General features: G+C 39.3%; 2 protein-coding genes across 2 annotated transcripts in view; one reads left to right on the forward strand and one right to left on the reverse strand.

Moving 5' to 3' along the window:
* mrps11 (mitochondrial ribosomal protein S11) lies at window positions 1–8,019 on the forward strand. Its single transcript, XM_057851320.1, has 6 exons — window positions 1–201; window positions 279–368; window positions 452–550; window positions 623–752; window positions 837–902; window positions 7,690–8,019. The coding sequence occupies exons 1-6, from the start codon at window positions 125–127 to the stop codon at window positions 7,795–7,797; spliced, it is 570 nt and encodes a 189-aa protein (XP_057707303.1). The 5' UTR covers window positions 1–124; the 3' UTR covers window positions 7,798–8,019.
* The window catches only part of pdpr (pyruvate dehydrogenase phosphatase regulatory subunit), a 24,115-nt gene continuing 15,592 nt past the window's right edge, over window positions 7,702–16,224 (reverse strand). The window contains exons 13-18 of the mRNA XM_057851319.1: window positions 14,763–14,911; window positions 14,483–14,595; window positions 14,325–14,419; window positions 14,154–14,243; window positions 12,713–12,895; window positions 7,702–9,380 (exon numbers count right to left, since the gene is read on the reverse strand). Of these exons, the coding sequence (XP_057707302.1) occupies window positions 8,970–9,380; window positions 12,713–12,895; window positions 14,154–14,243; window positions 14,325–14,419; window positions 14,483–14,595; window positions 14,763–14,911 (1,041 nt within the window). The 3' untranslated portion in view covers window positions 7,702–8,969. The remainder of the gene's footprint in view (window positions 9,381–12,712; window positions 12,896–14,153; window positions 14,244–14,324; window positions 14,420–14,482; window positions 14,596–14,762; window positions 14,912–16,224) is intronic.

Genomic DNA, 16,224 nt, shown 5'->3' on the forward strand with positions numbered 1-16,224 from the left:
ACGTTGCCAACTCCGCCTTTCAATCTCTAACCATACCTGCGACTACGACTGATCTCTTGGAGCCCTCAATGTCACGTTTCTGGTGTTTTTAAGCTAATATTCCTCAAGTTTTAATGCATGTAAAATGTTTAAATTAACCTATTTAGCATTAAACTCCTTAGGTGTTGCATGCCGACAAGCTGCTGCCAAAGGAACCACCTTGTAAGTCATTTTTTATGCCGAATGCTAACTGTTAGCTTCGCATGAATTAATTTTTTTGCATGGTATGTTGAATTTAGAAGCAGCAAGACGTTCCATAGCGCTGCTGTAAGGCTCCAAGAGGCGACAACGACCAGCAAAGACTCCGCTGGAGGCTCCAGAGACTTCAGGTAATGTGTTTTCCGTTGATGACACTATGGAGGAGATGATGTTTTCTATTAACTTGATATATTGGGTGGATTCAAACCCGCAGCCATTTGCCTCCTCTGCCCGGCCAAGATAGTCCACTCAGATGGGCGGGAAAGAAGTTCGAGGAGTTGCCCGTCCTGCATATCAAAGCTACATATAACAAGTATGTTGATTTAAATGAAGATAACCAACATCTGGTGGTATCATGTAACATTGGACATACCTCCCACCCCAGCACACACATCCAACTGACAGACTGCGAAGGTCAGTCCTTGGTCAGAACTTCTTGTGGGACAGAAGGCTTCAAGAACATCAAGAAGTCCACGCCAGTTGCCGCACAGACTGCCGCTATCGCCGCTGCGGCCGTATGTATCTGTTATGTATTATTTGTCTATGTTATTATTTCATTTTTCAGATTTGTCCCTTTTTTCTGTCTCTTTTCCGAGAAGAAAGCTACAGCCAAGGGGGTGACGTTTGTCCGTGTCGTCGTTAAAGGTCTCGGACCGGGGCGTTTGGTGAGTGAGTGTGACACTTATGAGGGCAGTAATTTAACTAATAGCTGTCATCGATGGCGAAAGATGTCCGATCCATTTTGACTGGGAGGGTTGACAGCAATCAGTCTCGAATAGAAACATTATCTTTCAATGCCTGCAATCTCAGTAAAATTAATTGAATGTCTATTGTTCTCAATGGCAGAAAATAAGCAATTATATTAAAAAATATATATTCTAGTGTTATTTGGGGGCATAATCTGTTTTTATGCGTTTTGTTTTATTTTTATTAACATTTTTTTTGTGATGCACGATAATACATTTTTCAACCGATATCGATAACCGATAATTTCCTGCCCTTCCACCCGATAACCGATAATGTCACGCCGATAATTCTATTCTAATAAGTATGTAAAATTTTAATGTATACAATGATCAAATTTTACTGTGCAAAAATGTAATTTAGTGCTATTTTTTTTCCACATCAAATGTGAACAAGTAGTAAATTCTAACATCTAAACAATGGCAATGACATTGTGTAATGGTACGTTTTTGGCAACAATTAAACACCCAAGAGAGTAAAGAGAGTAAACACCCAAGTTGCACAAAAATGCCTTTAAAAGTAAGCCATTCCTAACATATATCACATTACTACACTGCCAAAACACCTCCTTAAAACTAGCAGAATTGGACAAAACTGTTGATTGCGCACATTTGGACTTTGGGTGCTAAATCAAATACATAATTATCGGATTGCATTATCGGTTGAATTTTGTTTTATCTGTGTGACGTCATAATTGCCATTATCGGCCGATAATTATCGGTGACTGATATTATCATGCATCTCTATTATTTATTTATAATTCGCATGACATAACATACAATGTTAATATAATATAAAACATTAGGGTTGTTCCGATCATGTTTTTTTTGCTCCCGATCCGATCCCGATCATTTTAGTTTGAGTATCTGCCGATCCCGATATTTCCCGATCCGATTGCTTTTTTTGCTCCCGATTCAATTGCAATCATTCCCGATAATTTTTCCTGATCATATACATTTTGGCAATGCATTAAGAAAAAAATGAATAAAACTCGGACGAATATATACATTCAACATACAGTACATAAGTACTGTATTTGTTTATTAAGACAATAAATCCTCAAGATGGCATTTACATTAACATTCTTTCTGTGACAGGGATCCACGGATAGAAAGACTTGTGACTTTGTATATTGTGACTAAATATTGCCATCTAGTGTATTTGTTGAGCTTTCAGTAAATGATACTGTAGTCATGCCCAAATGCATGATGGGAAGTGGAACCATGACTGTGCGTAGTGCTACCAATTGATATATCTTGTCTGCGTTGGGAAATGATATAAGGTGTTAAGAAAAAGATCATTTGCTACCTTGCTTCCCCACATTGCTTTCCATGATATTTCTAATCGTAGGGAGAGGGATTGTAAGGCTTTAGCCAATTAAAAAAAGGTTCCAAAGGCTACCAAAATTCACTCTACTCATTGTACACTGCCTATTATCTCTCTATATAGGTCAAACGGTGCCATTACAGATTGAGTGCGACAATGCGTGGGTGGGTCATGCAGCACATGCATTAATTGCGTTAAATATTTTAACGTGATACATGTTTTTAAAAATTAATTACCGCCGTTATCGGGATAAATTTGATAACCCTACCATAAGCCTAATTTAAAGAGTCTGGATGAGTGTAACGTATTGTGTTTGTAAAGTTAAATACAATTAGAAAACAATTTAATTAAAAAAAATATATATATATATTTATTTAAAAAAGGCATGGCCGATATTTTTTTTGCCGATTCCGATACTTTGAAAATGACGTGATCGGACCCGATTCGGGACATCTCTATAAAAAATAAAATAATGATAAAGTAATATAATTAAGAATAGCGGACATATATGTGGACTTTTCATTTTGGATCCTTTCAGATAGGAATTTCATACCTATTTCAGTTTCCCTGCCTGCATTCATTGCAATTAGGTCCCATGTGGGCCGGACCAGTTAATTTTTGGCCAAATACACTACGTTCATTTGCCCTCTCCCAGTCAAAATGGATTGGACGTCCAGCGCTGTCAACGGTGCTGAAAAGTAGAGGTCGAACTATAGGGGATTTTCAAGTAACGATATCTTAAAAAATATATATATATATATATTTCAGCTGATTGCCGTTATGCAAAGCCAACTTTATAAGCTGATATACTTTTTTTTTTTTTTTTTTAAAGCACATAGATTAAGACTTTTTTTTAAAATTGCTTCAACAGCTTCTAATTTACAGCGATGACCTGAGACTTAAAGGGTACCACGGATAGAAAAACATGTAATTATTAAAAGATAAATGTTAGTATGAGTTATAATAATTTGATATTAAAACCCCTCTTAATGTTTTTAACCCTTTAAGGTCTGGGCCTATTTTGTCTGATTTTGCATGCCTTTGAAGTTGCCTTTATATTTCAAAGACAGAATTGTTTACGATGGCCTGGTTTGGTCCCTTTTTTTGTGACACCTTGAACTTCATGTCCAAACTGTTGTTTCCTTCACTGACCAATTATAAATCATAATTTTGGGCCCAAAAAGACCAAAAATTCCAAAATCGTTTTGTCAAAATTTTTAATATTGATGTCCAATTGACAACCAAACATGCGTAACGAACCGTTTTGAAACTTTGTAATATTTATTCAACATGTTAGGATGAACATTCAACCAAAAAAAATTAGAATAAATAGTCTTTTATTTGACAATTCAACATAAACAACAGGTATAGCCATAGGCGTTTTTTGCATTTATACATGCTCTAGTCAAAACAGGTTATATACAGCAGACCAAACAGTGAAGAACAGTGAAAAAATATACCATCTAACACAAAAAGTGTTTAGAGGCCATCTCTTTATGAGTTTAGGTATTGCGGCCCATCACCTGATGAAAACTATGTACACACAATCAAGCTTCTTGAACACACATTTATATACACAAATTGAGAAGACTGATTGTGGGGAAAAAATATATATATATAACATTGGGGAAAAAAGTATTTTCAAAAATATTTACAATAAACAAGTTAAAATTTTTTCAGGCATGCCACTCCGAAAAGCAGTTTCGTCCTGGAATTAGACACAGGGCTACATCACAGCCCACACTTCCATGGGGTGTCGGTCCTCTTTCCACCCTTCCATTTTCATTTCACTTTACTTTCATTGTCACTATAAATGTACATGAAACAAAAGTCAGTATTTATGAAAATAATAAAGTATAAAATAAAAATATATACAGCAATAAATAATAATGGAAATCTATATGTATGACAATAGAAAGAATACCGTAGCTGAATATGTGCTACATCCCTAATCTTCATATAGAAAGAAGACCACAAATTATACTTTGATCTGATATGCACATTTTATTATTACATACACAAACACGCACTTATATTGCATCAAAATTAACTTTGTCTTGCAATATCAAAAGAAACTTTTACAGCATTAAAAAAAAAAAAAAAAAAAAATTTTAGTTTTCCGTTCATCCTCAAAGTCACACAAAGTCGCTCGCCCGCTTGCTTGATTCAAACGGCCGTCGCTCGCCCCCTCGCTGCGTCAGAACACTCCTGCCTCTCGTTCGGTGGAACCTCGCACGGCAGTTATATTTATAAAAAAAAAAAAAAACGCATTTTGTGCTTCCACTGTGACTTCGAAAGGGTTCGTTTGATTTGTGTTTTTTTCATGGAGCTTCCGTTTTGAAAAAGGACAAGAAATGATGGAAATATAGACATAAACAAATGATCCATGCAGCGTTTTAATGTTTTTTTGAGAGGACAATAAAACTATAAAACTTAAATGACAATATCTCACGTTTTAGTTGGTCGATTGACTTCAAATAACAACGAGAGTAAACCGCAACTTCCGCACTTTAAAACGAGACCAACCAACGGCATGTGGGTGACGTAATTAAAACGCGAGGGTGCTTCAAAGACGACGTGCGCTGAGGACGCGCCGGCGCGTCCTTCGACTCTCAAGGGTTAATAAAATATGTAATATTAGTGGTTGTTGACGACCCAATGCACTCTGGGCGGTGACGTCACTGGGCAGTGCTGCTGGGCTACCACAGTGTCACTCTTTCGCTACATAAACATGTCATCGGTTCTGCCCTTCCAATTTGAACCCGAACGTAAAAGTGATGAGCAGGACAACACTGTCGATATTTCACAAAACAAGCAACAAAACCAATTAAATGAAGGTCTCCAGTGGCATTCGAACCCGCGTTTCCCGTGTGACAGACGAGCGCGTAGACTACAGGACTATACTTATAAAGCAATCACAACCCACGTGCGATGTCTGTGCGGTAAAACCTGAAAGGGAAATGCAACTGAAAAGAAAGTGCAGCTGCCTTGATTACGAAATTAGAAAACACGGCTCACTTCAGACAGCAAGCAGACAACAATAACATAGGGATTGCGTAAAAGGGTTTATTGAACACGCAAAAAAACACGCTATCGCGAAAAGAGAGACACAAAACGGGTTCATGACAGTATTTATGGATCAATAAAACTTTTTTTTTTTTTTTAAACCCGACGGAAAACCACAGTGAGGTGCAGATAAACAAAAAAAAAAAAACAAGGCAATGATGCAACCAGCAACGACGGGATATACAAACTGTCAAATGGCAGCAAGTCAATATCTCGGCAAGCCGCCGAGGATCGGTTTAAAGACACTGCTGATGAGCTGGAATTGGATGCAGGTACCACGTCGGCAGCTTATCCCACAGCTCTGAAACAAAACAATCTGACCAGCAGCAGAAGGTGACAAAATCATGCCAGCTGTCATACTAAATTCACTTGATAGCTAGCACAGCTATTGTCCCAGTCTAACCACGTCATCGCCCCCAGCTTGCATTTTGTGCTTAAAACATGGCGCCCTCCGTAGGTCACAACATGCACTAAATATTAGATTTTTAAATCATTGTCAATTATATATGTGTTTTAATAACATATTTTAGTAAAGTAGAACAATTGTGGCTTATTAGAGCCTACAAGTCTATAAGTCCGAGGTTCCCTTTAAAGGATTAAATCAGTCTAGTGCTACCAAACCAACGAATGCAGCATTCTTTTTCTGATTATACACACTCAGCAAAAACAGTTCATTATTTTCAATTAATTAAACCCACCAGGACGTAATGACGAGATGTAAACAAGTGAGAGTGAACGTTAGAGGATTCTCGCCATGCTACGAGTTACATTTAAGGTGTCAGGATCACTCAGTAAACACCTTAAAAGGCTAAAGCAACAATGCATACTCTCTTATGCATACGATCTTTACAAAACAGGCAAGCATGAAGCTTCCTGTAGCAGCCTGCCTTTAAGTTGCTGCAGGGTCCTTCCGGGTTCCTACCGTCAGTCAGCGGCAGCCACAGTTGCCTGATCAAAATCCTTTAACTGCTTACTATTTTGGTAATCGGCCGATGTTGGGGTCAAGTTCAAATACAAGTCCATATATCGGCCCTCTAGTATGAACTTTAGTTTTTTTTACTTAATGCACTAATCCATTTGTAACATGTATTTGTTACATGTTTTATGCATTTTTATGCTTTATAAAAGATTTATGTCTGAATTTTGTGGGACTTGGAACAGATTTGGGCATTTACATGAAAAACACATCTTTACTACCAGGACCAATTAGTTTTGTAAGTAAAGGCAACACTGTAAAGGTTTCATTTGACATCTCTGAAAAAAAATCACACATATTCCTAAATTATGGTGTTGTATACTAGAGGTGTGCAAAATTTCCGATTCTTAGATTATTCGCGATTCGGCCGTGGAAGATTCGAGAACGATTCACAAACATCCAAATTCCGATTATTGAAATATGCCAAGTAAAGCGGAAGTACACAACACTCAGCGCGCCGCGCGGTCTTCGGGACGGAACGGAGCGAGAGTAGCTAAACATCATGCTTCCCATTACCCGGCCCCTCGGGTAATGCCAATGCTCAACTCACGGCTCTAGCTCAACTCATGCAACGAGATAAAAAAAAACACAACAACATACCTACCTGACTGCTGCCGAAAAGCTGCGACAAAGTACATCCATATAATGTTACGGTGGATATCATTTATATAGGACTAGATGCAATATAGATTTGGTAGTGTTAGCAGAACATCTACAAAAAGCTAGCTGCGGGCGTTATAAACGGCCGCCATCTTAAAGCAGTACACTTCCCTGCAAGGCTGTTGTAGCGAACCTTCCAAGCAAACCTAATTAACTTTTTTATCTAAAATACTCATAAATCGGTAAAATATTGACTTGAATCTTTAAAATAGTTTTACAACTTTCACATGTCGAAAGTAGACAAAAGGGAAATTATGGAATGACGGGAGCAATTTTAACAACTTTAACGGTTGATTCACAACATTAAATTAATTAAATGTAGTTTAAAGCTGCTGATACAGAATGGGGACTGGAGTTTTTTATTTGTTATTTTTGTATATTTGTTTACTGCTATATGTTAACTTGATACTGAAATAGTAGTGTGGTTTAGCCTGAGAGTATTTTTGAACAATTTTGGAACTAATGTACAAAACAAAACAAAAAAAGAGAGAGAAAAAAAGGAGGGGGGGTGCATCAATAATCGTTTTATAATCGAATCGGAGCCTCTGAATCATAATCGTGATCGAATCGTTAGGTGCCCAAAGATTCCCAGCTCTATTGTATACTCAATCAAATATTTATCTTTTTTTGGCATTTTCATCCGGTCTCATATTTATATCATCACCCTGTATTTGTTGCAGTCGGCTATCAAAGGCTTGACCATGGGGGGTCTTGAAGTGGTCTCCATCACCGACAACACACCTGTGCCACACAACGGCTGTCGACCGCGCAAAGCGCGTAGGACATGATCAACAAAAACCTTCATAGTGGCCGAGATGTGACCTCACAAAGATTCATCAGGACAACACAGCTGGCCAGCTTGATGCAAGCCAGTAGACAAAAACAGCCTTGCAACATTTGACTTTTTATTTGTAATGTGACTTGATGTACTGTAACCAATACAACAACAACAACAAAAAACTTTTTTGGGTGTTTGTCTTATGAAGATAAAAGATTTGACAGTTTTCTGTATGTCAGACTTCATGTATTGAGGACGTGCAGCAAAATGGAGGACAAGCGATAAATGTCAAGTTCAGCCCTTCATAAGCAACAAAACGATATTTTGTCAATAAGAAAAATTACTTCCAACTGATTCAGATATGTTACAGTACATGATTAAAACGATGGCATGGCAGGCATACACATTGCACAGCAAAACTTTGCCATGTAGACAGGCGACTTCCCTAAAGTATTGAAACTGAAGAATATTTCAGGGGAAAAAATATATATTTTTGCTGTAGTTTAGTTAGGATGGGGCATATGAAAGCAAATTTATGACTCTTGTTACTTGTTTGGGGGGGGGGAATTAAGATGACATTTTAAGAAATAAGACAGGAATGGAAAATCTACATTTTGATGAGAATATAGAACTTGTAATGTTTGGCGTTTTCATCTGAAGTTTTAAGACTTACGTAATATATTACTTACCATGGTAACTTTATACCTTAACGTGACTTTGGCAAGCATTTTAACCACAAAGAAACGAGAAATGGTGACTTTTTTAAGTTCACGCTACCACTGACCAAGAATGCATCTTTTAACATAAATCAGGACAATTTTTATTTTTAAACGAAAACGTACTGTATAACAACGATTCGTTTAACATTGTGGAATTGTTTTACTTTACAACATTCCTCAGATTTTTTTTCTTCATTACCGCTTTGGTAACATTTCCAAAGTTTTTCTAAGACTTTTTTTTTTTTTTTTTAAACATTTTTACGAACATGTGAAAATTGCATGCAAGTATAAATTTCAATAACCTGCAGCAGCATAGACTTTCATCTATAGAGAGCCAACATGTCAAAGAGCATTTGTGGCCTCCTGCAAGGCACTTTGAAACCACACCAATGAAAATTGATTTTTTTTTACTTGTTTCCAAAGTATTGCACTTAAAGTGAGCATCAGAAGTGAGATGTCAACATCACTCGCCCTGTAAGTTGCTGAGCTCCAAGTCGTCTTTGCGTCTCCGGTGTTGCTGGCTAAAAAGCGAGCTGAAGGGGTAAAGCTTTGCCTTAGCCGGGTACCTCTGCCCGGCCACGTCTACTTCGTAGTCCCCTCGGTTTATAAAATCCGGGGTGACGACCGCGGGCAAGCCGTCCGGTCCGGGGGGCGGCGATACGAACCCCAGGCACACGTGTCTCTCTAGAGTGTAACTGTAAGCGCTGCTCGTGGTGGTGCCCGCCAGACTTCCGTTGCAGTAGATGGGCTCGCCCCACCAGGGCCACAGGTCCAGCTCGGTGTCGTGGTCGTCCAGGACCAACATGACGAAGCGGCGACGCACGCCGTCGTGGCGCTGCTGCAGCAGGGCCGAGCGACCCACAAAGTCTGTGTCCTAACATATAAGGCAACAAAACACACAACATGTTAAACTACAGTAGAGCAAAATAGATTTAAATTCTATGGATGGATGGACCAGGAATGCCAAAATTAAATATATTAACTCTTTGGCTACCGTTGCCAGTAATCAACATCCAATCCATTTTAACTGGGAGGCGCTGTAAGCAATCATTTGATCTATCTTCAAACTGACGTATTTCAATTTTTGTACATATATTTTTAGATTTTTGTGAACATGTTGACATACATATTGATATGTTTCAAATGGATATTTCAACGTGTATTTTTTAACATTTAACTTAGACATATTTCGATTTTAATATTAGCACTGCAACGATTAATCGAATAATTCGATTAGAAAAAAGCTTCGAATCAAATTTCAACTTCAAGGATTCATTTAATTAGAATAAGGGAGTCTAAGGAGCCGTTTACATGGCGACGCTCCGAGAATACGACAAATTTCATGTTTGCATTCATATGGTTCCGTCTCCATTGGAACAATGTCGCAATTGTGTGTGAAAACAATGTAGTATTCACGCCAGGCCCTAGGGGGCAGTGCAGATTTACAAGGCGACAGCCAGTTATGCACTTCCTCGGCACCATCAACCTCCTCAGCCCAGACAACATACCCGCCACTCCAAGCAATGGCATTTTTCTTTTGCTCCAAAAGGCACATAACTGCAAACATTAAACATATTTAAACTAAAAATATTATAAAAACAGTAAATTAAAGCTGACATTCTGCCATATTTGCTGTTTTTAATGTTTAGTAGCAGCGCTGCGCACGCCAAAATCACGTGTGCGAGTGCTGACGTTATCGGCGCGAGAGCTTTCCCTTTATATGGTTGCGGAGCAAGCCCCCCAATCGAATTCTTCCACTTTGGAGCCTGGAATCAAAGGTTTGTGTCTTCGCCTTCCGTTTTCGCTGTTACCATATAAAGGTGAGGCCATTCTGCAACACAATTGTTGCGTCTTGGTGTTGCAGTGTCACCACTGGAGCGTTTTGGAGGTGCTGCTTTTCATCCCGCCCGCTTCACACTCCGCTGTGAACCACTCCAGTGAGAGTTGGAGGTCACTGCTTGATGAGGCCAACAGCCCCACATCATTTGCAAAAAGCAAAGATGCAACGCTGAGGCCACCAAACCGGACCCCCTCATGTTCAGCTACACCTACAAATTCTGTCCATAAAAATTATAAACAGAATCGGTGACAAAAGGCAGCCCTGGCGGAGTCCAACCTTCACTGGGAACGAACTGCCGGCAATGCAAACCAAACTCTGACACCGGTCGTACAAGCACCGAACGGCCCTTACCAAGGGGCTCGGTACCCCGCACTCCCGGAGAACCCACCACAGGACTCCTCGGGGCACACTGTCGAACGCCTTATCCAAATCTACAAAACACGTGTGGATCAGTTGGGCGGACTCCCATGCACCTTGGAGGACCCTGCCAAGGGTGTAGAGCTAGTCCACTGTTCCACTGCCGGGACGAAAACCACACTGCTCCACCTGAATCCGAGATTCAACTTCCCGACCTACCCTCCTCTCCAGCACCCCTGAATAGACTTTACCGGGGACGATGAGGAGTGTGATCGCTCTATAATAGGAACACACCCTCTGATCCCCCTTCTTAAAAAAAGTGGGACTATCACCTCTGTCTGCCAATCCAGGGGCACTGTCCCCTCTGCTGCTTCTAGTTCCAAGTGAATATGCCATCACTCGTTTACGGCTGAATCCACCTGCTCCTTGTTAAGACCAACATAAGGTATGTTTTTGTCTGAGCTAATATGTTTGTTTATGCATTCCTTATTTAGTTTACATCGCCAGCCTAGGAATGGAACTCCTTCGTAACCCGTGGACAACTGTATTTGATTTATTAAATATTTATTTAGTTATATTCATTTATATATTTTAATTTATGTGTATTCATTTCAATTTATGAATTTATTATAGCTTTTCTGTATCTATTCAGACATTATTTTATTTTGTTTTTAGTAAATTTGCTTGGAAGTTATTTCAACCTTTTTTGTTTCAGTAAAATGGGCTGGGTTTGTGTAAACAGCAAAACCAGTTGAAAAAAAAATGCAGAAATTTTTAAAGTGTGAAATAAATATTTGAAGATATTAAAAAATACTTGACATAAAAAAATAAATTCAAACATATGAATATTAGATTGAAGGGAAAAGGAACCGTTCTCGCACACAGCATATAATTGTTTGCATTAGTCTAACACATTCATTTAACTATAGTTTAGGCAGACTTCACGCAGTGGCCTTGACACAGTAAAGTTAATCACCTTATCGGGGCTCCTGAGGGGGAAATGAAAAAATGGTACCGTTTCTCGTAGGCACCGTCTAACTGTTTGCATTACTTGAACACACGGAATACAATTAATCAGGGAAAAGTATAATTTCTCATATTTACTGTGGGACTGTACTGCTCTGACACACCTAGTGTAGAAAAGACAGCACACCATAGTTTAATGAAAAGAAGCAGAATAAATACACAACGCCATCTTATCATAGAAGCCCAACGTGTGCGCCACGAGCAAGATTGACGCACCAAAACTTGCAAATCAGTTCTGCAAAGACAAAGCGCTCTTTGTCCGACAACAAGTAGAGCTGGCCCGGATAACAAAGTTGATAGCAGGCGCTTGGGACGTCAAGACCAGCATCGGTCGCTGTGGCAACCACGTCCCGTCCACGGACGAATCTAACAGCCTAAAACAGACCCCAGAGGGATGGTCCCGGGACAACACGCAGCCACACCTTCGGCCCGACCTCCTACATCACGGACTTAAAAACACTGGACACTGAGATAACACAGATTTGCTGCTCGGAAACATTTTCTATGTAGCCTTGCTTTGGATCCAGATTGGTCCCTCCGTCGTCTGTTTTTGCCTTGTTTTTGACCATTGTCGACGAATAAATTGTCAACCTGTTTTAGGTGAGTCTTCTCCACTTTTGAAACATGGAGTCAGTACAAAGGGTTAAAATAAGAAGAGAACACGCGGAGTTTTGTTTCCTCCCGGTTTGGCTCGCTGGGGCGGTAAACAGCGGAGCACCAGTTCCGTTCGGCTGCCGCCGTTCCCGTGCAGCTTTGGCCGGGGGGACTAAATTCCAACAAGATACATCTCGAAATAAAAACCAAAATAATCATTAATTACAATTATTTAATTAAGTAACTATTTGTTTGATTTTGGCACTCCCGGTCATCCAAACCTAAGAAATCATCATTATGCAATTTTGGTATTTTCAGGTAGCCCAACCCTTATCACTCGGGTATCGTGTATAATTTGTCATGATTTGATATGGCATCGTCTTGCCTACCTTATCAAACTTGACGCGGAATTCCCGTCCGCACTCTAGCGGCGTGGTGAAAGCGTCCAGGTCTTGTCCCCAGAAGGCAAAGAACTTTTCAATGCGTAAGCTGCGTAGCGCATAGTATCCAGCGTTGCGGATACCGTACTTCTGACCCACTGACATCACCTCATTGTACACGTGAAGCGCATACTGTAGCGAAGAACATAAGAAAGTGGCGTTAACGATGTATTGTGGAATAGTTTACAAAACAAATTATTAGGGCTGTCAAACGATTAAAATTTTTAATCGAGTTAATTACAGCTTAAAAATTAATTAATCGTAATTAATAGCAATTAATCGCAATTCAATTATTCAATATGCCATATTTTTCTGTAAATTATTGTTGGAATGGAAAGATAAGACAAGATAGATATATACATTCAACATACGGTACATAAGGACTGTATTTGTTTTTTATAACAATAAATCAACAAGATGGCATTAACATTATTAACATTCTGTTAAAGTGATCCATGGATAGAAAGACTTGTAGTTCTTAAAAGATGAATATTAGTACAAGTTATAGAAATGTTATATTAAAATGCCTCTTAATGTTTTCATTTTAATAAAATTTGTAAAATTTTCAATCAAAAAATAAACTAGTAGCCCTATTCTGTCCTCAATGTGTGTGAGTACACAAATTGACAGATAGCGAACATAAGTTCCAAAAAGAAATCAGACGGTGTGGCAAAGTAGCATGGGCTTTACTGAAGTCATCTCTTTTTGACAGGAGCACGTTTCTTGTATTTTTGTAAAACTGAAAATAACAAGGCAATGTGTCAATAACTTGCATAAATCACAAAATAACATAAAATGTACACACACGTGTCCATTTGAGCAGTAGCACTAGCCAATTAGCTCACAAGCATCTAACAATGTAACTGCATTTCACCATATATGTGAACAAATTCAAATACACATCATCAATAACTATCTAATGCTCATGAATATAAACAAAGGAGGAATATAACTCACAAGCGATGCATGTATTAGACACAAACAGTGTGACAGGGGGCTATGAGAACTGGCACTGAATACTGGATGCGGACGTTAGCTGGTCTGAATAGCACTGTCTATTAGTGTGAGTTCGCGTCGACATATAATCACGTCAAAAAAGCGCGCCGAAACCCAAATAATCAGCTGCACTGAATCGCCAGCAGAGGGCGACATTACGCCACATAACATATGCAAGTCACACCCAAGCGCCAGCAGAGGGCGGAAAAACTCCATAAAACACAATTAACAAGTTGGCCTTTCACTGTACTGACATTTAAATCTGTCTGAGCGGGCCTAGTGCGTTAATTGCATCAAATATTTTAACGTGATTAATTAAAAAAATTAATTAACGCCCGTTAACGCGATAATTTTGACAGCCCTACAAATTATAAAAGCTGCAACGCCAAGCAACCTCGATGGGGATGTAGAGCATGAAACCCGGCTCGCCCGTGTGTGTCATGCTCATCACTCGGATGCCGTTAGCGTAGCCTACGCTCATCTCCTGCAAACACACAGTAACATTAGATAGCATTATTCATTTTTATAGTCGGAAACCGTAAATCATGTGAAGTTGTGAACTCACCTTACAGAACATGGAGGGAAAATGGTCAGGCGTCATGGAAACATACGACAGCTCTGCCAGAACATCCATGGCACGAGGTCCAATCAGATTCAAAGCTGAAATGGGAGATGACGTTTCGTCATCGAAGTGCAATGAGTGGATGTTGAATGCAGGTTTACCTGTGTACTTCCAGCTAACGTCCTCAAGGTGGAGGTGTGGGTCATTTGGCATGTGTTTCTTGATCCATGACCAACAGTGGACTTGTTGGTCTGTTGGGGAGATGATGAAGAAGCTGCAGAGGATGAAAACGGGAATGTCATTATTGTATTATATAGTACATCAAACCCATTTGAAATGGGATGGCTGGCATTGACTGATTAGGTTTCCCTGCAACTGAAAGCAATAGACGTCCATCTCACGCTGTCAATGAGTTAAATGAATGCCTTATAAAGGGTTAACCTGTTCTTGCTGATGCGAACAACGCTGCAGTCATTCTCATAGCCTCCTTGTTGGTTCAGCATGCCCGTATGGACGATATGTCCCACCGGAACATCCAAGTCATTGGCGCATAAGTGCTGCAGCAGCTCCAAAGCCTCGTCACCTGAGGACTAAGGATGGGACGATACGATTAAACTCACGATACGATGCACCTCATTATGCCAGGGTCACAGTCCGATATTAAAAACAGTGTAATTAAAATTTATTCTTGTTTCAGTTGCACATGAAAATGCGGTCCAGACTACAGTATAAGCGGCCGCAAAGCGCAATGGCGATCACCAGTCATCTCATATTTTGTGGATTTCGAGCTGTGAAAGAATGTTATCCAGAGGTAGTGAAATACGTTCCAAAATAAGAGAAATCATTCAAAGCCAAACACTATGGGAAAGCTGTAATTTTTAAATAAAAATTACTAACAAATGATCCTTTTTGCATTTTGTTCATATAGTGACACATGCACATTCATATTTTCTTAAAGAAACAGCCATTCAATTTTCAACACTGTTGGACTATTGGCTTCAAGACCACTTGAGAGCAAAGGAGCCACCATGAAGCTTTGGACCAATTGGAGGCGAGGCATCATTGCTTCAAGAAGCTTCATTTGTCTATCACTGCTCCATGTAATCTCTCACATCCCTTGGGATAGACCTGGGGTCGGCCACCCAAAATGTTGAAAGAGCCATATTGAACCAAAAAAAAAAACAAAACGAATACGTCTGGAGCCGCAAAAAATTAAAAGCCTTACATACTGTAAGCCTTATAATGAAGGCAACACATGCTGTATGTATCTGTATTAGCTATATTAGCCTACTATCAAAATTACTAAGTTGGCTAAAAATACATAATGAGCCTTCATGATTTAATGTTTATTTTCCCTGCAGTGCATCCAACGCACCACACGACAACTCTGTTGTATGTTGCCACCTTAAGTTTGACTTCATTACAATTAATGAACTGTTTCATTGCTTTTATGAAGTCAAGGAAATGCAATTTAAAAAATCCGATTTTTGATGTTATTTTTATTTTGAAGTTTTAAAAAACAACAAAATGGAATGTGCATAAAACGCCCGTCTTTGATTTTCTGTATTATGTCGGTTTTGTTTTTGAAGTCTGCAAATAGGTGTTCTGATATGTTGGTGAATGTCTCCTTCATGTACTCATTATCTGTTTTCCACACTTTATTATCTCCCGGGTTGCAAAAAAACTTGCAGCAGTAGTGGTGTTTGCAATCCACTTTTTAAATCTATTTTTACGCTCCTCTAAGTTCTTCAGAAGTAATGCAATATCACTTTTTCTCTCACTCCCGACTAGGTACTCGGCTGCAAATGTAGAATAGAATGCCTTCCCTGGAAATGTCTTCCCTCATTACTCTGTTTGTTACTTGACAACTTCTCGCCACAGAGTAAACGTTCTGGCAATTCTT

Source organism: Corythoichthys intestinalis, chromosome 1 (genome assembly GCF_030265065.1).
Source record: "Corythoichthys intestinalis isolate RoL2023-P3 chromosome 1, ASM3026506v1, whole genome shotgun sequence".
NCBI lineage: Eukaryota > Metazoa > Chordata > Actinopteri > Syngnathiformes > Syngnathidae > Corythoichthys > Corythoichthys intestinalis.

Excerpts from the sequence above, each read along its gene's own strand:
- mrps11 (XM_057851320.1), top strand. The coding sequence starts at position 125 with ATGTTTAAATTAACCTATTTAGCATTAAACTCCTTAGGTGTTGCATGC. Across the intron at positions 369-451 it reads GGAGGCTCCAGAGACTTCAG|CCATTTGCCTCCTCTGCCCG; the intron begins GTAATGTGTTTT and ends TCAAACCCGCAG. Across the intron at positions 753-836 it reads CCGCTATCGCCGCTGCGGCC|AAAGCTACAGCCAAGGGGGT; the intron begins GTATGTATCTGT and ends TTTTCCGAGAAG.